General features: G+C 46.4%; 1 protein-coding gene across 1 annotated transcript in view; it reads right to left on the bottom strand.

Moving 5' to 3' along the window:
• Positions 1–10,370: 10,370 nt before the first annotated feature.
• Positions 10,371–25,936, bottom strand: part of CNGB1 (cyclic nucleotide gated channel subunit beta 1) — a gene marked incomplete at its 3' end in the record, with an annotated part of 67,321 nt that continues 51,755 nt past the window's right edge. Inside the window, exons 29-35 of the mRNA XM_061172434.1 lie at positions 25,681–25,840; positions 23,768–23,865; positions 23,588–23,671; positions 20,471–20,589; positions 20,011–20,157; positions 13,333–13,549; positions 10,371–10,781 (exon numbers count right to left, since the gene is read on the bottom strand). Of these exons, the coding sequence (XP_061028417.1) occupies positions 10,371–10,781; positions 13,333–13,549; positions 20,011–20,157; positions 20,471–20,589; positions 23,588–23,671; positions 23,768–23,865; positions 25,681–25,840 (1,236 nt within the window). The remainder of the gene's footprint in view (positions 10,782–13,332; positions 13,550–20,010; positions 20,158–20,470; positions 20,590–23,587; positions 23,672–23,767; positions 23,866–25,680; positions 25,841–25,936) is intronic.

Genomic DNA, 25,936 nt, shown 5'->3' with positions numbered 1-25,936 from the left:
TTCATTTGGAAATTGTATATCCATAGATGTCACAGTCATTACCTCTTCTTTGTTGATAAGGGTGCTCTGCTTAGAGGTTTTTATAAGAGTTATTTTTCCTGTAATGAAGACTCAGCAATTCAAGCCTGTCTTTTCAGCTTGCTGCATGTAAGTGTCCCTTGATTAATGGACATGTCAACTCCATGAGCTGATCGCCGGCAACAAAGGCTCAGCTGAAAAATGTCACTTCTTATCCTGGTTGCCCGAGCACTTCTGGTTTCCAAGCTTTGTGCATATACCAGATGTACCTAGTATTTCATTCTGGGTTTTTTTTAATAATAAGGAAAGTTACATTCAAGTAGATAATTGAATTATTTAATTCAATCGAAATAATTTCTTTTGTTCAAATTAAGCGCTTCATATGATGGAGGGTTTTTTTTCCCCTTTCCGTTTTTTCACTACTATCAGCTGAACTGCTACCTAGCCATTTAAATCAATGTATAGATCAATATAAACAACATTAATTTTTTTGCTGGATTCCTTCTGGAGATAAAGCCTTGCAAGAATAGAACTGTTTGAGAGGGGGAAAAAAATAAGTCCTTAAATAAAAATATTTTGCTTTAGTAAGTCAAAGGCATAGAATCAGTTAAAAGCTAAGGCTGTGTGCTTAGTCAGTTTTGCTTGTGCTTTCGTGTTGTCAGATTCCATTTCAGTGGAAGAATCAGAACTCTCAGATTATAAACGAGCAGAATTATGGGCTACTCCAAGCTTCTAGATAGACAATATTCTTGAAAAATTACATAATTTGGGGGGTAGAAACATACCAAGGGAATTAGGAAGACAAGTAGTCCCAAAGTTATAAACCACTGGACTACCTCAAAAAATGTATTCCACAATGTGAATAAAGGAAAGTACCAAATGCCATGCTGGGGCTCAAAGACAAGATGGAAAGCAAAAAACTCTTCTTTCAATGCCTGCAGGGGATACATATAAAATGCAGACCTCAAAGGAAACAAGGACTGGAGTATGGGTCCATTCATACATCATTTCCATAGCCATAAAACTCTAAAAGGTTATAAAATAAGAAGAAAGGGAATGTAAACCTAGAGCCCAGATGGCTGGACACAGCATCCAGTGGAAAGGAAGCAGAGGGTGGCATTCCAGGGCTAGCACACGAGGATGAGAAGGCTAAGATGAAGCAGGGACATCCAAGTCACACAAATACCAAATCTAAGCAACATCAAGACTAAAGATCAAACACCCAATAAAGAACCAATGACAGGGACTTCCCTGGTGGCACAGTGGTTAAGAATCCGCCTGCCAATGCAGGGGACATGGGTTCGAGCCCTGGTCTGGGAAGATCCCACATGCCGCGGAGCAACTAAGCCTGTGCGCCACAACTACTGAAGCCGCACGTCTAGAGCCCGTGCTCCGCGACAAGAGAAGCCACCGCAGTGAGAAGCCCGCGCAACGGAAGGAAGAGTAGCTCCCGCTCGCTGCAACTAGAGAAAGCCCACGCACAGCAACGAAGACCCAACACAGCCATAAATAAATAAATAAGTAAAAAAAAGAACCAATGACAACGCATGGGGCACTAGCATTCTAATGGCACTGAGGTCAGCAGTTCTGTGCTAAGTATGAGTAATAAAACACTCAACTGAATACAATATAAGAAAGCCCACTGAAGATCCCACAAATATGCAGCTTACTAATACATAGGATTAAAAGAGAATTAAGCAAGCTTTCAGCCGAAACCAAAGTTTGTGATGAAACAAAACATTAAAGAAACACATAAATTTTCTATAGCTGACCAGTTCTTTATTTTGTTATATTTTTTTCTAAAAGAGTAATTGCCTCTTCTCTCAGATATTCTGCAAACATCAACAAGGAGTTGCTGAACAACTCCAAATCCCCAAGCATACATAGCTTTGAGTGCTGTTTGTTAGTTGTGTCATTCAACATCATATCATTGGCTGACAAATTAAGAGAAGTATTCTTTTCTTTCATGCTAGCAATCTCATGCAGATATTGTTAGGGTTCCGCTATTAAACATGGGTGGGTGCCCATTGATTTCCCTCTAAACAAGTCTGAGAGATGCTGATTCAACAAGCGTTATTCTTTTTTCAGTTTATTGTTTTCAGGGGTATTACTCATATCTGGAAGAATTATCCCAGATTGCAATGGATAATTCAAATCTGAATCATACAAAGTTTCTAATCTCCTTTTTTAGTCTTCAAAAATTTCTTTTCCATAGACATCATGTAGTGATCCAAAGGAGTAATTTTAAAAAGGATCTACCTACATCCTCAGGTCTATCCCTTGAAGTAAATTTAGATTCTGATAGAATGCAAAGTATTATTTTTTGGTACAAACTTTTGTGGCTCTTCTTCCTGGTAGCTTTCCTTCCTGGTGGGTGCTATTAATTACAAATTTGCCCAAAGTCATCCAATATAGTATCCTCCATGGAATTCAGATCAATCTGACTTTAAAATGTTTTAAACATGGAAGTTTTCAGTATTATCTGAATTATTCATTTGGACCTGTCTGGGAATACTTCAAGTTCTTTTTTCCCTTTCTTTAAGGAGGAAAACACTTTGGGTTTCAGAAATCTGGAAATGTGAAAGGTGGGGTTGACCACCCGCAGTCTGTATGCATGTTTTTATAGAGACTATGGGGAAATAAAACTTCCCTGAATTTCTCAGGGAAAAAGCCCTGGCCTCCTGAGACTCTTCACATACCATGATAATTAGATCTGTAGTCATTTGTCAAGTTAATTGCTCACCTCTGAAAGGATGATAAAGTTCCTCTTATCTCAGGGAGAGGCCAAAGGGCTCCAGCTGGGCCCAGGTCCCTAGGTTAAGCCCCAGGGTGCCAGAAGACTCCAGGGTCATCTCCCCAGGTATTTACTTCAAAAGAGAAGTTCCAGAACTTGGAGACTGTATTAGACAGTAAAAGCAGAGACACTGACGGCTGCCTAGCTCCTGGAAAGACTATTTACATACCAAAGGGTTGGAGTTAGGTTTCAAGCCCATTTAAGTTTTCCAAGGAGAATTTCAGAAATGGAGGGGGACAGTAACCTCCTTCCTTTTTTTTTAAAGCAAGGAAACGTTATTTTTCCTTGTGCCTCACCTGTGGAGTGTCCAGCTACTTGCATAGGACAACTGATTCCTGGCCAGAGGTGAGGCCTGGTGTAAGTGAAGGCGATGCACTTATTATTTAGTTTAAAGTAATTGATAAGAAATCTGGCTCTGAACCAGAACACCTCATGTGTGCATTCCAAAGAAAATTAATAACAATCAATATTAAAAACTAAGCAAGCACTGACAAATGGTTACCCAACTGGGACAGGTTCTTTCCCTCCTCCTCCACCTGCTCTGGAAAAGGGAGGGAGTGGGACATCCAAACAAAAGCCGAGGCCTGCCTTTCCAAGCTGGGAGGTGCCAGATGCCTAAGGGCCAAGGTCAGCCAGCAGTGGAGGCCATGGCCCTTGTTTACAGTGCAGGAGATGTAGGTCTCTGCCAACTGGAGTCCCCAGATAAAATTCAGGACACACAGTTAAATGTGAACTTTGGATAAATAAATAATTCTCTAGCATAAGTATATCCCAAATATTGCATGGCCCATACTTACGCTAAAAAAACAAAACAAACAAAAAAAACAAAACAAAAACCTCCTCTACTCATTATTTATCTGAAATTAAGATTTGACTGGGGCTTCCCTGGTGGCGCAGTGGTTGAGAATCTGCCTGCCAATGCAGGGGACATGGGTTCGAGCCCTGGTCTGGGAAGATCCCACATGCCGCAGAGCGACTAAGCCCGTGAGCCACAACTACTGAGCCTGCGCGTCTGGAGCCTGTGCTCCGCAACAGGAGAGGCCCGCGCACGGCGATGAAGAGTGGCCCCCGCTCGCCACAACTGGAGAAAGCCCTCGCACAGAAACGAAGACCCAACACAGCCAAAAATAAATATAAATAAATTAATTAATTAAAAAAAAAAAAAGATTTGACTGGACACCCTGTTTTGTTTTTTTGTTGTTGTTGTTGTTTTTGGCCGCGCCCTTCAGCTTGCAGGATCTTAGCTCCCCAACCAGGGATTGAACCCAGGCCATGGCAGTGAAAGCACTGAGTCCTAACCACTGGGCCACCAGGGAATTCCCAGACACCCTGAATTTTTATTTGCTTGATCTGGCGCTCTATTTTGTGACCCCTTGTGAAACCGCACACCTCAGATTGGGACTTGAACCCAAGGTCTGGGACTTGACCCCATTGTCTTTTAATTAAAATCACTTACCTGATGTCAGGACTTACTGAAGTCCAGATTCTTTATGTCTCAGCGCAGAAGGAATTCGGCAAAGGCAAAGGGATAGGCAAGATGTAGATTTATTAATATAGGACACTTGTGAGGGATACAAGTGAGCAGGCAAGGGGGGCTCTGCCCTGAGTACTAAGTGGGAAAGCAGGTTTATTTAGGGAGATACACACTCCATAGACAGAGTGTGGGCCATCTCAGAAGGCGAGAGGCCCTGGGAGACAGAATATGGTTCGTCTCAAAAGGTGAGAGCAGTCCCGAAATATGGGATGGTTAGTTTTTATGGGCTGGGTAATTTCATAGGCTAACAAGTGGGAGGATTATCCAACTATTTTGGAGAAACGTTGGGATTTCCAGGAAGTGGACCACTGCCCAGTTTTTGGCCTTTTCTGGTTAACCTCGGAACTGTCATGGCACCTGTGGGTGTGTTATTTAGCATATGCTACTGCATTACAATGAGTGTATAATAAGGCTCAAGTTCTACTGGAAGTTGAATCTTCTGCCATCTTGGGCCTAGTAGGCTCTAACCAGTTTTTGTCATATCCTCAACGGCTATGTCATTCTTTTAAAGGTTGTGTCCCTTCCCTCTTCCCTCCTGTCTCACTTGGAAATAGCAACACCTCATGCCCATTGAAAGAATGAGATAAAAATGGCACTCAAACCTTCTTTCTGAAGGAATGGTAGAGGAACTTGTGCTCAGGTACTGAATCTAGGAAATGTTGACATCTGTAATTTATGTGTTATGGACTGAATGTATTCCTCCCCCTACCCACGCCCCACCCCACCCCGCCAAATCCATATGTTGAAGCCCTAACCTCCAGAGTGGTTGTATTGGGAGATGAATTTCTCTAAGGAAATAATTAAGGTTAAATGAGGTCATGAGGGTGGGGCCCTGATCCAATAGGACTAGTGATCTTGTAAGAAGAGACACCAGAGAATGTGCTCTCTCTCCACATACACGGAAGAAAGGCCTTGTGAGGACGTAGTGAGAAGGCAGCCTTCTGCAAGCCACGAAGACAGCCCTCGCCAGAAACCAAACCTTGATTTTGGACCTCCAAACTCCAGAACTGTGAGAAAATAAGTTTCTGCTGTTTCAGCCACCAGGTGGTGGTATTTTGTTATGGCAGTCCTAGCAGACTAAGATAATAGGGTCACAATGAGCTTATTAAGCATCCATTGACTCTTCTTACAACCCTGGGAGCATTGTTTTATTCTTCCAGCTTAGAGATGGAACTCCTGAGGCCTGGAAAGTGACTAGAACAGTGCTTGGCACATAGAATTTTTAAAAATGTTTTCTGAATGAACAAAAGTTACCCTGCGGAAGTCACACTGCAGTTCTGTGGCAGAGGCTGGACGGTGGCTTCAGGGGTCCTTTCTCTTAGCTCTTTCTGTCTCTGCCAAGGTGCTGATTCCCTGAGGGTAAATCCCTTGCCTAAGGTTTGGATTTCCTCATCTCTAATTTGGTTATAATAATTCCCCTCCTAGAAATTCCCCGGCGGTCCAGTGGTTAGGACTCAGCACTTACACTGCCGAGGGCATGGGTTCAATTCCTGGTCGGGGAACTAAGTTCCCACAAGCCACACAGCCAAAAAATAAACAAATTAAAAAAAAAAAATTCCCCTCCTGATCTGCGCACAGCAGCATGGTGGACAAGACCACCTGAATGGAAAAGCTCTCTGGAACCCATGAAGCACGATCACCTGAGTTCTCAGCGCTTCATTGTAAAAGAAAACAATGAGAGTCAGATCAGTCTAAAGGATCATTAATGAGGAGGGGTCTGTCCCAGGGGTCTTAGCTGTTATGTCCCTCTTCAGGACAGGGAGGGAGCTGGGAAAAGCCTGTGGGGAATAAGCCTTGATGCTCTGTTTTGGGCTGCACCCCACAGGCCTACGCTTGCCCAGTTTCAAAACCAAAGAAAGAGCCCAGAGTCAGCAACAGAGGCATCAATGGTTAACAGATGGGAGAGCTTACGTGTCTGAAGCAAGGTCCTGGAGCAACATCCCACTGTGTGCAGCCGCGAGGCAGGACATGGTGGCCTTCTTCCCTCCCGGAGGAGCAGGAGCGGGAGGGGAGATTGCCAGTTATAGGGGAATTGATGTCAGGTGGGCTCATTAGTTACCAGAGAAACCAGCAGAGGGGCACGCCCCTCACGGCCCCTTTGATAAGAACGATCATTAGCTGGGGCCTGGGGCAAGTGGGCGGGAAGGTCAATCCTGTGAGTGGGGTGTTGGTGACAGGCACTGGTCGGGCAGGGGATGTACAGAGAGCAAGAGAGCAGGGCTTCCCTGGTGGTACAGTGGTTGAGAATCCGCCTGCCAATGCAGGGGATATGGGTTCGAGCCCCGATTGGGGATGATCCCACATGCCGCGGAGCAACTAGGTCCGTGTGCCACAACTACTGAGCCTGCGCTCTAGAGCCCGCAAGCCACAACTACTGAGCCTGTGTGCCACAACTACTGAAGCCCGTGCGCCCTAGAGCCCGTGCTCTACAACAACAGAAGCCACCACAATGAGAAGCCCGCGCACCACAACGAAGAGTAGCCCCCACTCGCCGCAACTAGAGAAAGCCTGGGCACAGCAGTGAAGACCCAACACAGCCAAAAATAAATCAATAAAAACAAACAAATAAATTTATTTTAAAATAAATAAATAAATAAAGATGGTGACTAGCATGGGGCCATGTGTGACTGCACGGGTCACACACCCATGAAGGCCCTGGGCCTGGCTCAGAATGGAGTGACCGTTTCAGGAGAGTCAGCCTTGGGTGGGTGTTTCAGGGTCTGTTTTTGTATGAAATTGGATTAAAGACATTCATGAATGGTGGGGAAGGTTGTGATTTATATTGTTATAATTCACATATGTCCAGGCTTTTATACAAACGATTAGTTAAAGAGCAGCGAAAGAGGGGATCACACCCCATCTTTGTGTATAACCCCAGGCAGAGGCAGAATTCAGAGAAGACAGAGTTCTGAGGGGGCTTCTACTCTATCCCAGGCAGACTAAGCGGGATGGCACATCGGCTCTCTTTCTTGTGCCCATTCAGACTTGGCCGTGCCAGTCTATAATTTGATCATCTCAGTGGCCCTGTACGGTGCAATGTATTATCTCCATGAGGTCACTGAGGCTCAGAGAGGTCATGGTTATCTGTGGTACATGGTCAAGCTGGGATTGGAAGCTAGGCAGTCTGAATCCAGAGTTCGTGTATGTCAGCACTCTGAACTGGCCGCATTAGAACAAGTCTAATGAGATTGAGGAAACTGTAAGCTGTGGGCTTGGCAAGACCAGACATAAAAGGGCTGTTTTTGAGGGACTTAGACTCCTAGCGGTGGTTTGATAAGGCATATCACTCCAGCAACAGAAATGCAGGATGGATTATAGCCCCAAGGATGTCAATAGGAGATCAGCTAGGGAGGCTGAGCCAGAAAATAAACTTAATTTTTCTCACAAAAGTGTCTGTCATACTTGGTCAGTTTCTGAAATTAATCCACTAGCCAGGAACATTTGTCTAAATACTTTTAATTAAAATGCATTATAATAGGATGAAAGCCAGAGTACAAATACAGTATTCATGTTTACTAAGAAAACGGATGAAAATATTCCAGATCGCTGAATACATTTGGATAATGAAATTGTAAACAGCTTCTTGGTTTTAATTTTATTTAAAATACTTATATAGTTAAAAAAATAACTTGCTGTTCATTTTCTACCAAAATGCAGGAAATGTTGAGACATTTTAAATTAGTAGAGATTCAACACACGTAAATAAAAGTCCTGTTTCAACTGCAGAATGATAATATTCCTGACCTGTACCACCCATATCTTGGCGATCAACCAGTCCCATTCCATTTGGGGAATAATGTCAGCCTCAAATTCAATTTATCTAATGTCCAAAGTTTGTGAAAGTGTCAAGTTTTATGAGATTTCTCAGTGAAATTAAGACACTGCTAAGCTTATTTCAAAATCAATTTTCTTTCCAGGACAATTCTTAGGAACCTCAAGAATCTCTCACTTGATATAATAAGCAGTATACATTCAAGGGTTGATATCTAAAAGAATAAGTACATTTACATAAAAAAGATTCCTTATTAAGTAGGAGCTCACAGTGAAGGTGTCCTTGAAATATTTTACCATCTACTAAAGGGCAATAAGTTTACCTTATTGATATATCTGAACTACTTGCTAAAGATGGAAGCATTCTCTATGCTTGGGTCATAGAACATATAGTACAAATATGAAAATGAGGAATGGGGATGGTAAAGAAAAAAATTAGCCAAAACCTCCATACTTCTCTTATTTAAAAAGTGTTTACCAGCGACATTATGTCTGTACAATATTTTTAAATTACAGCATTATTTGTAACAGCATAAGATTGGAAACAATGCAAATGGCCATCGATGGGACAGCGGTTAAATGTTATGGTACATCCATACAAGGGACTAGATTGCGGTCCTGAAAAAATAAGCACACCCTTTATGTTCTGATAGGAAACAATCTCCAAAATAAATCAAGTGAAAAATAACAGCAGCTCTAGTATGTTACCATTTGTGGGGGGAAAAAAAGGAAGGAAACAAGAATGAATTTACATATTTCCTTGTGCAAGCTTAAAAATATCTCTGAAACAATAAACAAGAAACTGATAATAATGGTTGCTTCCAGGAAGGGGACCAGGGAGGTTGGGCGTCTGGAGTAGGAGGGAGAATTTTTACTGGATATCCTTTTGTACACATGTAAACATGTTATTACATTTAAAAATAAATAAAAGCTTTTTAAAAGGTCAAATAATAACATTGCTCATCACTATATTCAATATAATGATTACTCCCATCACATGATATGTCATGGACTAGCTGAATCTGCTTGTTACCCTGGGATTTGAAAATGCTTAGACCTGTCTGGGAATTCCCATACTGTTTACTTCTTTTCACAGGGGAAATGAAAGTTCTGCTTTAGTTGAATGGATAAAAACACAACTTTGCCAGCCTTCAACGGCCCCTTCAGTAGTTCACAAGGTTCCTGTGATTTTATATGAAATGGGCAGGACTGGAATGCCAAGTCTTTTGTATTCATTGTTGCTGATGGAAACAAATGGCCTAATACTAGTTTTTGTTTTTAATCACTGAAGAGCCATTCAGTATGCAAATATAATCCTCTCAATAAATATTCATTTGACTGAATGACTCTTTTTCCTTTTTTTTTTTTTAAATTATAAAAGCAACACGACTGGATCTGAAGAAACCTCAGAAACTTCAGTGATGTCGGCCATGAGACTCCACCTTCTAGGCTTAAAGGAAGTTACTACCATCCTCTCTAGAGCAAGGGTGTAAAAAGCAAGTAATAGATTAATCCCTGCGGAGGAGGCTTGGGTAACTGGCAGAGCAGATGCTCAGAAGCACTCAGACCCCTTGCCAGTAAGCCATTTCCATTGTATCTGTTCTAAGATAACAGCATCACTGAGAACGGAATATAGTCTGGGGAAGATAAGTACTAACTGTCCTAAGGAGCATCGCGTTCCTTATGTGACTGCCCAGCAAACAAAAACAGCATCGGACCATGGGTCAGATGTGCCGGAATTCCCACTTTGTCCAAAAAACAGCGTAGCTGCCCTCCCTTCTGCCAGAAAGGTTTTCCATTCTTGAAATGTGGGAGACAAATTCCTGAGGGGAAAACCCAAACATTCAACAACCGTTTGCTTCTCCAACAAGGCTTCCCATGTGTTGAAGCCCCACAGAAAAGTATTTTGTTCTTAAAAATAATAACAGGCAGGGGGGAGGTAGGGTTCTCTAGTGACGGTGGGAACTTCGGGGCACAAACACTATGAAGTTTGTTAATTTCAAGACCAGCCCTGGGAGACAGAGAAGCTGACATCAGGGCAGGATCGCTGGCCGAGCTGCTAACTGAGGGCAACTGAGGCCACTACTGCAGACCAGCGTCTTGGCCTTCTTCCGGTGCAGGGACTCAGGGCTCACGGGGAGCAGGGGAGCGGGGGAGCGAGGGGGTGCACACCTGCCGGGTTGTGGCGCACTAGCTGCCGCCTCTCTATTCCTCCTCCTCCTCCTTCTCCTCTTTCTTCTCCTTTTTCTCCTCCTCCTTCTTCTCCTCCTTCCCCTCCTCCTCCCTCTCCTCCTCCCCCTCCTCCTCCTCCCCCTCCTCCTCCTCCCCCTCCTCCTCCCCCTCCTCCTCCCCCTCCTCCTCCCCCTCCTCCTTCCCCTCCTCCTTCTCCTCCTCCTTCCCTTCCTCCTCCTCCTCCTCCTCCTTCTCCTCCTCCTTCTCCTTCTCGGGGATCTCCACCAACAGGATCTGTTCGCCGGGATCCGGGCCTGGGCTCATGTGGATCCGCACCGAGCCCTCCTCGGGCCAGGCCGCGCCCCCCTCTTCTCCCTCGGACCTCCCCTGGGATGCAGGTGGCAGAGAGCCTGGGGCCGGGGTCTCCGGGGCCGCAGGCTGTTTTGGGGTAGCTGATCCTGTCTCTCCTGCTGCGTCTTCCGAGCTCTTGGCCTGGAATCCAGAAAAAGTGACTCGTGAGGCAGAGGGGTCTTGGACACTTCCCAGTTCCCTCCTTCTCGGACCCCTGGGACCCCTGAGGAGGAAGACAGCGCTCTGAAATCTAATAGCTGGAAGGTTGGGCGGAGCTGCATCAGGGTTATGTGGTAGAAACAATATATTATGGGGAAGTTTAAGGATTAAAAGTCCCGGTAGGATGTGGTGAAGCTCTTTGGGATATTTTAGGTCTCTGTGGAGTTGCAGGGCTGGAAGCCGGAGTGAAGTTGCCAGTTCAAGGGCAGAGCCCCATCAACGGTCACTGAACTGTTGAGGGAAGAGAGGCTGTGACCAGGAGGGAGCGCCACCAAAGCCTCTGCAGAGCTCAGCCGGCCTGCCCTGCCCGGTTAGCTGGGATGTGAGCTCCCTGGTGAATGAGAAAAAGCTCTAAGCAAATACTAAGGTAAAGGCTGATGAGGACAGGAGCAGCTGCGGCCTGACTCGTTTCCCGGAAGGTCTCAAAGGTTGAGACACCGCCCCCCTCCCCACCGGCGGAAGAATGGGCTGGGTACCACTGGCATTAGGCTGAGCCGAGCCCCTGTGTCTGGAGACTTGGTGGGTACCTCCAACCTCCAGCCTGCGGGTTTCCCATGGATGGGGTTCCTGTGGGTAGAATTAGGGAATTGGGTGAAAACCCAAGCCTTTGTGGATACCCACAGCCCCTCCTGCTCTCTCTGATGCCATCTCTGCATGAGAGGAAACTGGGGAGGGAGCAGCCCCCAGAGCAGGAGGCCCAGTGGTCTGTAGGGAGTTTAAAGTGAGAGCAGTCAGCGTGCTTATGAGGAATAGAGAAGTCAGAGGGCGCTGAAGGAGGGGAATTGGGTGGGGTAGGGGGAGCCAAGACACTCCTAGATCCCACAGCAGCACTGTCAACTCTGACAACACACTTCCAGGGCAGGATGCCCAGATGGTGCCCATTATGGGATCTTCTTGAAGCATCCTGCTGTGAATGGAGCCAGAAGGATCATGGGAAGTTTGATCAAGTGCTTCACTGTGTTTAACATGCTTTTATAAAAGTATCCAAGGTATCCTGCTTCATCTCTGCTACCCCATGTGACAGCCAGGAGTAATCTGGGTCCCAGAAGGTCCTGGAGGAGATTCCCCAGGACACAGGGCTGGCAGTGACAGAGTCAGGATTTGGACCTGTGTCTATAGGCTGCTATTTAAGAGCTCCATGCACTCTGCCTTTCTGCCCCGGTTGTTCTAAAATTGCCTTTTATGAGAACACACATGCAAATTTAATTCACATCTCCAAGCTGCCTGGGTGAAGAGCTAACACTTAGAAGCAACAAATCCCATTTCAGATAAAACCTTTCACTGTACTGAGAACATTCTCAGAGGTCATGTCCACTCAGCCCCACACACCAGCCAGCACTAAAGACCCCAGCTTGCCAGCTCGACCCTGCCCTTGACAGTTTGTGAGCCAGACAACCACATCTGTCCTCAATTTGGGGCCATCGGTGGATGCACCTGGAGAATGTCTTGGAACCCTGGGTGACTTTGGTGTTATTCCCCAACTCCTGCTGTCAAATGACCTCTGGATGGGTCTCCTGGACCAGCCTGCATTGAGACTGAGTTCACCAGGCTCCTTTGATTTCTGTCATGTAGACTGCTGTCCCCTCCCTCCCTGAGCTTCTGCCTAACCCCACCCACCCTTTCCCAGCAGCCTCCCTAAAGGACAGTCATGAACAACCATAATTAGTGCAATCATTCTAATTGGCATTCTTGGCATTAGTCACAGAAAAAAGTCCCAGAACTAAGTTAAAAATTCCCTTTAGATTTAGGGGGTGGGGACAGTTGGCACCATGCCTGTCACCTTGGATTCTCCTTTCAGATCTTTTAAATTGTCACAGACACAACATTAAATACGAGAACATCACTGTGGTCTCTGGGGAGGGACATTCACTGGCCACACCCACCGCTCCTACCTCTGCAGCAGCAGCCGGACGTCCATTTGGGGGAATGCGCCCACCCCAATCCCCACCCCCAGTCCAGGGATGGGCATATGAGCCGGTCCTCCCCAGAGCACCACACTGAATGGCTCAGGAACTGACATGTGACCCAATTCTGTCCAGTGACTATAAGCCCTGGGACTTTTTGCTGGAGCTACTGAGAAAGAGGTACTTTCTTTCTGTGGGAGTTCCTCAACCAGGAGGATGTGATCTTGGGGGATGTCCTCTTAAGCTCTTGGGGGCCTGCCTGGGAATGGAGCCATCCCCAAGGGAAGCAAAGGTGATAGAATGGCAGAACTCATCCTACTGGCATCATTTGAACTTTTAGATCCAGCCTTGCCTGAACTTTTCAATGACTTGCTCCTATAAATTCCCTGTTTTTTCAAGCTAATTTGAGCTTGCACTGTCACTTGTATTTCTGTCACTCGCAACCAAATGAATCCTGACTGATAGGAAGAAGGAAAAATAGTCCCTAAAATGGAATGCGTGGGTCCCTAGGCCTTTTTCCTGGCACGTGGTTGAAATGGACCAGGTGGCTGTGTCTCCAACTGCATTACCTGTTCCAGCACCTGCTGCTGTCTTGCAGCCGCCTCCAGCGCAGCCAGCTCCTTGAGTCGCGCCCTGAGGTGGGCGAGCTTGCCACTTTTGGCCCCCTTGGCACCCATCTTTCCTGCTGCAGCCAGGGCGGCACTGAAGAGCTTGGGGGTGCCTGCCCGTGGAGGAAGGATGAGTACACTCTGCTCCTTGGGCTTGTTGTTATTTCTCAGCATTCTCCTGAAAGAAAGCAGCGTCCGCTAACATCACCAGCAAGCTCTGGGAAAGAATGAAGCCTCATTGGTTCGGGCAGAGCCCTTTAGTTGAGTTGTGTGATGGCGTTTGTTTTGACTAACAGTTTTTGAGCTCCTTTTCTGAGCCCAGCACAGTGCTGTTTGAGGCATCACATCTCACTGAACAATCAGAACAACCATAATGATGTGGGTCTCATTGCCTGTACCTTATAGATGAGGCTCAGAGGGGTTAAGTGGCTTTTCTGAGGTCACACAGGAAATGATGCAGGATACTTTAGTATATGGAATCAGAAATAGGATGCCCAGATGAAAAAGAGCTCGAGCTTTCTGCTTCTCCTTCTTTTGCTTCATTGTCATTTCACCATCATCACCATCACCAATGTGGACACGAGTGTCTGTATGTGTCAGGCTCTGTGCTCAGACCTTTACAGGCAGGCATTCTTTGGTGACCCCTGCGATCCCCCTTCCTGGTGTTCACACCTGTGTGTGACCCCCTTCCCTTGAGGGTAGTGGGACATGTGACTTGCTTTCAACCAGTGGAATACAGCAAGGGAGATCAAATGTCATTTTTGTGAATGTGTCACATAGGACTGTGGTCTCTGTCTTACAAGGAGACTCTCCCTTGCTGGTTGTGATAAAGCAAGCGGCCATGTTGGGAGAGGCCTACATGGCAAGAACCTGAGGGCAGCCACTGGCCAATGACTAGCTAGGAACCGAAGCCCCCAGTCCCACAACCACAAGGAACTGAATTCAGTCAACAACCATGGGACCTTGGAAGCAGATCCTTCCCCAGTCGAGACTTGAGACGAGACCCAGCTCTGGCCCACATCCTGATTACTGCCTTGTAGTGGATGCACCTAAGCTGTCCCCAGACTTCTGACACGTAGAACCTCTGAGATAATAAATATGTGTGGTTTTAAGCCACTCAATTTGTGGTAACATTGTTACGCAGCAATAGATAACTGATACGCACTTTAAGTCTCATAGTAATCCTTACAGGTAGGTCCTATTATTCTCCCTCATTTCAAATGAGGATGTGGACGTCCAGAGGGGGTGAGTAACTTTTCCAAGGCCACACAGCTAGGAAGTGGCAGAGCTGGAATTCAAACCCATGCCTTTGACCCCAGCACCCCAGGTCTTAAGGATTACAAAGCAGTATCATGGTCATTATCTTCTTGGACGCTGACAATACTCCATGACCTGGAAAGGGCTGGGATTACTGTACCTAGAAGGGTTGGGGAAACTGAGGCTCAGAATGGGAGGAGTGACACGCCCAAGGTTACAGGAAGTGGCAGAGACAGAATTACAACCCAGATCCAATGCAATATACCACCCTGCTTCTCTAAATAAGGAGAGAATTTTCCATCAAAGAGAGCCCCAGCCTTTTATAAGGAATTCTTCACACTACAAATACATGATGAGTGGTTTGGCTCAAGAACAAATGAGCTTCCCTGCAGTCTAGCAGGTCTAGACGACTAATTGGCAAATTCATTCATCAGGGTTCCAGCCAAACTTGTTTGTTTAAAAATGAGGCCATTACTGGCTGCTTATCTAATCAGAGGCAATGGATTTAAATTGTGCATATTGATATTAATTGCCCAAGACTTACATTTTCGAGCTGGGGCTCCCCCAGGAGACCACAAACATGATAATTATCAGAGGCCTCTTCCAAACCCAGCACTGTCACCTGTGTTATTTGAGTCCATAATTCACAGCACGGCAGTCCGTGGGAAGGCTCAGCGTGGTACTCAAATGACATGAAAGAACCATCTACAGGGCCTTTGCTGATCGCTAATGGCTATCGCTGTTTTGAAACACTGAGCTGACTTCTGGGACATTTCCAGATTAAGGAAATTTATCCTCATTTTCAGATGACATGAGTTTCACTATAATTACTGTATAATTCACCCCCGGAGAGAGTGGCATGCATGAGATCTTTTTGCCCCATTTCTCGGAGTGGCCAAGTCAGAGAGCGAAGCATCTCACTTCTTTGGGGCCTCAGGTCCCCCATCTGTAAAGTGGGGCGCTTGGACAGAATCTCAGCAACTCAGACATCCCCAGGCTCTGTGGTTCTCAGACCCATATCTCCTTGGATGGGCAGAGCTCATCTGTGATCCCCTGCCTCTCTCCTCAAGCTTGCCTGTCCAGAGAAGCAGCCTCTGATGAACCGTGCCACGGCCCACCGGCCCCTCCTCCTTCCTCTGGCTGCCTCACCCCAGCACACCTCAGGCACGGCCAGGAGGCAAGGCCTCTTCGGGATCCCGGCTGACTTGCTAAACCCACACCTAACCCAGCCGGAGGAATGGGATGACAGCTATGACCGTGGCTTTTCTGAGCCATGTTCCTCTTGCAGGGTGCAGGAAGGCAGGGGGAGGGGAACCCGGTGCCTATTCTCAGACATAAGCAGTCAGTTCTCATTATCCGCGGTAGTTAAGTTCTGTAAAGTATCTGCAGACACGGAATTAGTGACTACCGAGCCATGGCTTCTGGGAGAAATACAGGATTCGGTCATGGTGAGCCTCTCGACACAACATTTTCATCAACTGTTCATTACATAATCTTGTCTTGTGTGTGTTTCTGTTTAAAGACATCTTATTTAATATACATCAACTGATTTGTTTACAATGAATGCATGGCTCTCTAACTCAGGCCTGCGTGGGGCGACACGAGATAGCACTTCAGCACTACACCTGGGGCCACTTCAACAGCAAAATCACCAACAAAAATCACAAAAATGTGAAAAATATGCTACATAATGGACCACACAAAGACACTTGTTTACAATATGAGCTGAAACAAGAAGGCAGACCGTCACCTTCTTCAGCTTTAGCTGGGAACGTGCACTTTAGGTGACTCAAATTTTCGCCTCTGGGCACACGTCTGCGAATGTCTGCGTAAGCCTTTGAGTATTGATTTGGGATTACAAATAAATTTAGTGAGTAGGAGAATTGCAAGTATGGAATCCGTGAATAATGAGGATTGACTGGGCATCCCTGTCCCTCGGGACAGTAGGGGGAAGTGGACAGACTTGGGGGAAAGATCAGGTAGACCAGCCATTGGAAGGGCCCCATGGCTTCCCTGAGAACAGCCAGGTAAGAAGAATTACAGGGCAGCTTCCTTCCCTGGGAGACCCCAATGCCTTGTCTATATTATGCTCTAAGGCTGACACTGTATCCACTCACCTGGGAGCTGCCAAAGGGATTCTGTAAAAACTTAAGTCACAGTAAGTCACTCCTCAGTGCAAAACCCTGCATAGCTCCCATCTCCCTCAGAGTAAAAGCTAAAGCCATTGTGAGGCTTCCCCTACAAGGCCCAACCCAATCTCACCCCCTACACTGCTCCCATCCCATATCAAGCTACACTCATTTTCTTGTTGGTCGCCATGTAACACTGAGTCTGTGCCTCCTTGGGACCTTTGCACACGCTGTTCCCTCTGCCTGGAATGCTTTTCCCTGCAGGCAGTTCCCCAGCTCACTCCTTCATTCTGGCAGGTCTCAGTTGAAGTGCCACATCCTGAGAATAACTTTTCCTGAACAACTTATCTCACGTAGCTCCCTCCATCACCTCTATCTCTTCGTGTGGCTTTATGTTTCCTTATGGCCTTTATCCCCAGCTGACACATCACATAGTCATTCCTTTCTCCATTGTTGGCTTCCCTGACTAGAATGTAAGCTTTGTTTGCTCCGTCCTGTGTCCCCAGGGCCTCGTACTATCAGCTCAATAAATTATTGCGCTGTATGAATGGACATGATGAGTTTGTTCCCTTTATCATGACCACTCTCTGTACAGCTTATTTACGGTGACTGAAGTGGAAAATATGAATATGTGATAAAAGGCAAGGGACGAAATACCAGATAGGTGGATTAAAAAGGCTTTATCCCATGGGAAAATTATAGAGAGAATTTAATGGATAAAGAGGAACAATTATTATTATTAACATGTATTGAGCTCTCCTGTGTGCCAGGCCCCCTGCTAGAGACATTCACATACACTATTTTATTTAATCATCTCCACAACAAAGTGATTACCCTTATTTTACAGTGGAGAAACTGAGACCAGAAAAGTAAAGTAACTTTTCCAAGGTCACACAGCCAGTACTGCACATGGATAGGACTTGAGCCCTATCAGCCTCCCAAGCCTATTGTGCATTTTCTACCACATCGTGCTGCTTCCATCACTCAATTTAAAACCTGATCTTAAGTGTTTGAAAGCAAAAAACTGCTTTTCTTAAAAATTACCTATTCCAGGGAATTCCCTAGCAGTCCAGTGGTTAGGATTCCAGGCTTTCACTGCTGGGGGCCTGAGTTCAATCCCTGGTTGGGGAACTAAGATCCCACAAACTGCACGGCATGGCCCCAAAAAAAAAAAAAATTACCTATTCCCCAACAATACAAAATACAGATGCACAAGGTTATTCGTTGCAATACTATTTATAATTGCAAAATATTGGAAATAGCCTAAATGCCCATTCAAAGGTATGCTTTGCAGTTGTCAAAAGGAATGAGGAAGCTGTCTGTGGACTCAGTGAATGCTTTCTGGGATTTCTTGTCACGTGAAAAAAAGTCAAGTGCAAAAGAGAATCTGCAGTGTGCTATCCTTTGTGTAAGACAGAAAGGGAAATAAGCAAATATTCACAGATCTGCCTATTTTTGCAAAAGGAAACACAAGAAGAAAAAAGCAGAAACTAAGGAGATTAGATTCCTGTAAGGGGTGGGTGGCAACAGGTGCGGGGAGTTGGGACTCTGAGTGCGCTGTTTTGTAGCCTCTGCCATGTTCATGTTCTACGTATTCAAACCACAAAAAATCAACAAGGGTCAGTGTGGGGGAACCCTGAAATGGAATGCAAACTGAAACACGTGAGCCTAGCTGTATTTCAAATGAACCGAACAACCACAGTAAAGGGAGGAAGACAGAGAACCAATCCAGATAACCTTGAACACAACACCTACATCATGGGTCCTCAGGCTAAAGACAGAAAGAACTGCTCTCTGCTTAGAAGGCTTTCTTCTTTCCAGTAGTATGAAATAGGAATTCTGGTGCTACTTTCTCTATATTGTAGGACTGAACAAATGAATCAATGTAATGAGGATAAAGGGAGCCAAATTTCTCAGTGTTGGAGAAGGAATTTACAAATATGGAAAAGGAGATTAGAATGAACTCTGTGATGTTGGATCGAAATTGTTAGATAGTGGAAATAGAGACAGAGATATACAGAGACATAGATAGACACAGACAAAAAAATAGATGTTGATATACATGTATATGTATGTGTGTATATATATATATATATATATTTGCATTTATACATACAGGTGTATATGTGGATGTATTTCCCAGCTCTGTCCACTGTGGAGGCCTAGTAACACCCCAGTAGCAATGAGAACACTTAGTACTCATATCTTAGTTTCTAAAAACCATTCCCCTCTAAAAGGAATCAAGCCTCCTTGGATAAATGGCCATTTCCAGGGGTGCAGCAGGGAAAGTATAAGATGAATCTATGGCATCTTATTGTGCCTATAAGCAAAAAAGTGCTAAAATATAACAGGGATGTAACAAAAGTTCACTATATCCAGCCTAAAGAGGTGTCCAGTGGCCAATGTGGAACCATTTAAGCATGAAAATGATGATTGTAACAGGATATTCATGGAATAAAGCAAATCCATACCATTATAAATAGATAAATGGATAATCAAATAAATGGGAAAGAAAAGAAAGTTCTTCCTTACAGTACATTGCTAGCTAATAAATGTAGAAAGCATGACAGAGTTAGAAAATCACCACTTTGCAACCATCATGGCAATCATTGCAAGGAACCTTCAGTGGAGGCTGAAAGTAGTGAGGTAAAGTGAGATAAGGAACAGGAAATCTACATCATCTCAAGGTGACTCGCCACTCATTACTTATTAATTTCAAAGGGAAAAATAGTAACTTGAGAGTGTGGAAACTTTAACCAAGTGATCAGAGTGAAAAATCATCAGAATAGGGAGAAAGCAGCCTCTCAATACACTGTACTGAGAAGGACACAACATCACTTCTGAGTAATTCCTGCCCAAAATGCAGAACCTGAAGGTAATGATGAGAAAACATATAAACTTAAATGGAGGGACATTCTACAGAATAACTGGCCTGTCCTCTTCAGAGAAGTCAAAATCATTGAAGATAGGAAAAGGTGAGGAACTTTGATCCCAGATTGAAGGAGACTAAAATGGCAACATCATGCACTGGGGGATCCAGGAATGGAAAAGAAGAAAAGAAAAGCTATAAAAGACACTATTGGGATGATTAACAAAATTTGACTATGGATTAGGGATGAGATAACGGTATTGTTTCAGTATTGAATTTCGTGATTTTGAGAAAGGTACTACAGTTATGTAAAAGAAAGTCTGAGTCCTTAAGAAATGCACACTAAAGTATATATGGATTTCTTTTATTAAAAAGAAAATGTACCTGGCCTTCTTCCGGAGCAACTTCTGAGACTCAGGATAATGCACCAAAATTTCATTCAGGTCCTTCTTATCCAGAATGAAGAGGTTGGTAAACCCGTGGGCTATCACGTTAGCCGTGCGCCGGTTCCCGCCCCCAACAGCCAGCAAGCTGGGGCAGAGAAGGGAGGGAGGTGAGACACTTAGGAGGCTGCAGTTTTGATCACAGGTGCGGGGAACCTTCATTTTCTCTCTTATATGCTCTCTCCATATGCTCTCTTCATTTTCTCCCCTGCCTGGAGCATCACGATGGCCTCACACGGGTGCGAGCTGGGCCCACCTTGCATGTCAGCAGGTGCCAGTGCTGCATGCATAGCGGTTTCCTCAGACCCACCGAAAGGCCCTTGAGGACGTGGTCCCACCCACTGGCCATCCCCCCCTTCCCCAGCCTTTGCCGAGGTCCCCATGTTTCACCCCGTTCTGACCTTATTTCTCCAAACACAGATCCAGCTTTCAGCGTCACCAGTACGGACTTCCCATCCGGGCCACCCAAGACCTGCACCTGCCCCGCCTGGATGATGTACATCTCCCGGCCTATCTCCCCCTGAAACAGAGAAGGGGGCGAGTCCCTCTGTCATCACCAAAAGCAACCACAGAAGCAGCAGGGCTGGGCCCAGGCGCTGGTGGCACAGTGCAGAGGAACCTGGGCTGGGATCGAGCCCTCCTACCGACTTGGTATGTGGTGTAGAGACAGTCACTTCTGCTCCGGGGTCTCAGTCTCCCCACCTGTAGATTGCAGGATTACGGTGGGGAGTTAGTGGTGTGATGGAAAATGCTAGATAACGAGGCCCAGGTGTAGTGGTATTCAGTAAATTTCCAATTATACGCACCCATGGAGGACCCAGAGACATGGAAAAGCTCACAGTGGTTCATACAATCAGCTGATACCTGTGCCTCCCCCATATCCCATCAGGAGCTTGGGAGGCATTTGCTAACTGAAATAGGAATTATAACAGCTTTAATATGAATGTCCAGCATTACCTAACGCTTTTCTGTGCCAGGCGCTGCTCTAAGTGCTTTATGTGACTGAGCCTGCTTAGCCCTCAACAGCCCTCTGCAGTAGGAACTCTGCCCAAGGTCACAAAGTTAAGCAAAGCCGAGCCGGGATTTGAAAACAGGCAGTCTGGTTTCATGAACCCAGAGTTCATGGTTGTTATGAACCCCCATTCATATGTTGAAATCCTAACCCCCGGCTCCTCAGAATGTAACCTTATTTGGAAATAGGGTCATTACAGATGTAATTAGTTAAAAGAAGATGAGATCACACCGCAGTTGGGTGAGCCCCTAATCCAATAGGACTGGTGTCCTTATAAAGGGACATTTGGGCACAGAGACAGGCATAGAGGGAAGACAATGTGAAGAGGCACAGGGAGAAGGCAGTCATCTACAAGCCAGCAGAGAGGCCTGGAGCAGACCCTTTGCTCACGGTCCTCAGAAGGAACCTACCCCACTGACACTTGGATCTCGGACTTCTAGCCTCCAGAATTGTGAGACAATACAGTTCTGTCATTTAAGCCATTCCATTTGTGGTACTTTGTTATGGCAGCCCTAGCAGAATGATACAATGGTCTTAATCACAAATTAAACCAAATGAATGAATGAATGAATGAATGAATGAATGAATAGTTTGCTTCGGACTAGAATCAGAAATACCCAGTCTGCCAGCACCTTCCAATCCTCATGCCTTCACAGACCAGTGCCCTGGCCTGATACCTATCGGCCACACCTGGTGTGTTTAAAGGGAGAGAGACCAAAGACTGGTAAGTGGCTTATGCTTTTGATTTGGCTTATGCTTTTGATTCATTTGACAAATATTTCCTGGGCATCTCACACATGGCCTTCTTAACAAAAAGGAAGAAAGTCTCGTTTCCCTGTTTCAGTGTCCAATTTGACATGGGGCTGAAGTGTGAGGGGGCTATAGAGCTCACCCTCATCTCACTAACCAGCCCAGGGGTGGTCCTGGGGTGGCCTCGGGTTGTCTCAGCGAGATTGTCACAGAGCCAAACCTGTCAGCAGAGGGCGCCATTTACACATGTTCACCAAGTGTTCACTTCAGTTTCCACGGCAAACTTCCCAACAATCTGATTCATTTTTCCTCATCAGAGGTAAAGTCTACATCACCCACAAGGATATTAGCAACAGCAATGGCACCGACTCTGTGCCAGCCATGGTGCCAAACTCCGTATGCATATCTTCTTCAATTCTCACAATCACCCCATGAGGGAGATACTATCAATATCCCTACTTACCCATGAAAAGAGCCAGGCTCAGAGAGGGCAAGCCACTTCCCCAAGGCTGCACAGCTAGGAAGTGGCTCCAATGTCAGACAAATCATTCTACTGTTCCCAAACTTCTCTTGGCCACTAAGGCTGCAGCTTTAAATTCTCAGCCATACCCTTGTCCCCATTCCCCCAGCTCTTTGATTCCAGAAACTTCACTGTTATGCATCATACAACTTGGAGATGGGGCCCTTCTGGGGCTGGGGGTTCCTGAGTCTCACAGGGGGTTCTTGGGCAATATTTTCACCCCTGTAGACACACTAAGCCTTATTAACAGCTCTGAAATCTGCTTCCTGCTCCTCCACCCCGACCACTCACTCACCAAGTGACCTCGGTCTCACCTTGAATCCCAAAAAATGGGAGCAGAAGGGGCCTTAGACACTGTCTAGCCCTGGCATTCAAACCCAAAAGTGTCCCAGGATCAGGTGGATGATGTAAAGGAGAGAAGGGAGCCTGTGGGGCAGTGGACAGTGGTGGGACCTGTGGCATCAGGAGAGGACGACATCCCCTTCAGGGCCAGCCCCTTCTCCACTCCACATGATTCTAGCTATTTGGGAAAGTGGGGCTCAATGCTAGCCGATTTTCTGTTTTCAGCTGGAAATCTGGATTTTTATGTGAAACCTTCCAGGTTTTTTTGGCAATGCTGCGCAGTTTGTGGGATCCTAGTTCCCTAACCAAGGACTGAACCCAGGTCACGGCAGTGAAAGCACCAAGTCCTAACCACTGGACCTCCAGGGAATTCCCGAAACCTTCCAATTTTTAAAGGTTGGAGACTAATTCAAAATTTTATTTTTAGATTAGGCCAAAAAAAAGAAAAAAAAACCCCATGAAACATCTGTGGGCTGGCTCCTATGCAAGGACCATTAGTTTGCAACCTCTGACCTATCCTACCCCTCCTCCAGCCCCATTTTCCTGACAGGAAGACCAAGACCCTGGAAGCAGGTCCATCTACACAGTCAAGACCCTGCCCCTCTTTACGCTGCTCACTTTCCTCTTCTATAAAGTGGGGCTCCTCGTCCTGGCCCCCATGGTCCCATGAAGAGGGAGCAAGGCCTGAGGCACATCTGAGTTCAGTGCCTAGAGCTGGACAGAGCCTCCTTGTGCCAAAGAAGCCAGGAGCCCTGGGGTCAGCTCACCACACTCCTCCCCTCCTGGCAATTCCGCTCTCCCCGCTATGCCTTCATAGGCCCCCACTCCAGCCCAGCTGCGACAGGCGGTGGCTGTGAATCCCAGACCGCCTTGAGGCTGCCCTGGGCCACTCACCTTCTTGCACACGTAGTCGTTGGGCAGGTAGACAACAGAGCGAAGCCTCTTCAGCATGTCGAAGATCATCTGCCGGTCACAGCCCTGGCCCCGAGAGGAGGGGAAAGGAGCCGTTTAGAGGAAGGTGTGGGCTCTGGACCTTCCAGAGTCCTGAGGATGGGGACACTGGGCGGGCCATACCTGGAAGAGTGCCACTTTGCTGACGATGTCATAGTTCACATCGATGGCGAGGTCCATCCGCATCTTATCTGGAAGCTGCACCATCAGCTCTGACTCGTCTGCAAATAAGACCCTGCAAGGTTCAGAGGCACAGCGGGGCCCCTCCTTCACACACACAGGGCCCGTTTACACCACACTGGCGGGGACCCCAGGCACACCATTCCTCTACCACCTGGAACCACTCTAGATTGGGAGGGTATCCTCTCTGCCTCCAGGCCTTTGCCAATGCCGTTCCCTCTGCTGGGAACAACCTCCTTCACCTGCCTGGCTAACCCGACTCATTCTGCAGAACCCAGCACTCATGTCACCTCCTCCAGGAAGCCTTCCCTTGACATCCTCCCACCTAGCTATTATGTTATCAGTCCCTGTGCCATAGCACATATCACAGCCTTTACTGCAATTGCCAATGATCTGTCTTCTCCACTCACATTATAAGAACAACATTAGCAAGAAATAAAGTATATGGAGCACTTACTATGTGCCAGGCAGTTTTACAGAGTGCTTTACCAAGATGATTTCATTAAATCCTCCCGGCAGCTCAAGAGGTGCCCACTATAACCCACTTTACAGACAAGGACAGGGAGACTCCAGAGGGCAGTGACTTGCCCATGTCCATGCAGCCCAGGGGAATGGAATCAGGACCACACCCAGGCCCTGTGACTTCAGAACCTATCCTGGGAGAGCAGTATGTCTGCCCACCATGGGGTCTATGGTGCGCAGCTGAGAGCCTGGCACAGAGTGAAGGTCGGTAACTGGAGACAGAAATGTATCACAGGGCCCCAGCCCTGTGCTCTGTCCACTGCACCACAATTAGCTTAGGGCTCAAGTGCTGGGTCTGTGCAACCCTGGGCAGGTCAGAGCCCTCTCTGGTCCTTAACATGTGCCCCTGTGAAAAGTCACAAGGCTGTCACTAGAACAGAATGAGGCAGTGGAAATGAACATGCCTTGGAAACTGTAGTCATGTGCTTTGTCCACAGACTTGCCAACACTCCCAACTCAGGAGACCGTGGGCCTCAACTGTGGCTTCTTTGAGACCAGAGTGAACCCCACAGAAGCAGTGGGGGGCCCTTTCATTTTGCTGAGGGCCTTGGGAAACTCTAGGCACAGTGCCAGTGGTCCAAAAGCTTTTCAGAGCCCTGCAAAATGATGTCTAGGCTCTGAAAACAAAATTACTAGCTCCCCAAAATAAAAAGGAAACAGGAAAAAATTAAAGTCAATTAACATGTAATTAACCTATTCAAATTTCACTAAGGATTCCATTTAGAATCTGTGAAAACTTCACTACATTTGGAAACAGTTTACAGGTAAGATTCTCCTACTTTGCAAGAATAACTGAGCACACCTCATCATTGACAAGAAAGCAGAAAGAGCAGTGAATGAAAATGCATTTTTTCAGCCAATTTCAGAAGCAAAGTATAACATCAAAAAATTAAAAAAATATATTATAATAAACTCTAATGGAAAATAATCTGAAAAAGAATTTTTAAAAATTTACAAAATATGTATTATATGTATGGATGTATATGAAGAGGAAGAGAGGAGAAAGAAACAGAGACAGAGTCTTCCTTCCCTCCTGGTTCCAACTGTACTTCCATCTTCAAATGGAGATGCATTTCAAGGTGGGGGACGGCATTTGGAAGACAAGCCCTTCAAGTCTTCAGGGGTCTCCTGATGGCTTAACTTGGGCACCGCCCAAGGCCTCCCCAGGCCGCTCTCACTTAAACGTTGGGGCCAAGAGAGGCCCCCATGCTCGGGCCCTCAGGGACACGGGATGAGGCCACAGTCCAGGAAGGCAGGGCACCGGGTCGGGAGGGGGGAGCTGGTGACAGCTGGGTTGGGGCGGGAAGGGGCGTGGGGAGGGGGCGTGGTCTTACCCAGCATGCCTTGGGAGTGCCAGGTGTACTCATACCAGGTCTTGACCCTGTTCTGCACGGACCTGGGGATCTTGTAGAAGTTCATGTACTTCACTGTGCTGTCCATACAGTTGCGGTAGTAGGTCTTTCCCGCCGTAGCGGCCCCCACCACGTCTCTCATCTGGGGGTAAGGAGGGTGGTCAGGGGATCTGCTGGGTCAGAGCGGGGCCGGGCTCTGGGGACGTGTGTTGTGGGCACATGTACTTAACACAGGCCA

The sequence above is a fragment of the Eubalaena glacialis genome, chromosome 18 (assembly GCF_028564815.1).
Source record: "Eubalaena glacialis isolate mEubGla1 chromosome 18, mEubGla1.1.hap2.+ XY, whole genome shotgun sequence".
Taxonomy (NCBI): domain Eukaryota; kingdom Metazoa; phylum Chordata; class Mammalia; order Artiodactyla; family Balaenidae; genus Eubalaena; species Eubalaena glacialis.
This window is presented reverse-complemented; position numbering and strand designations above follow the sequence as displayed.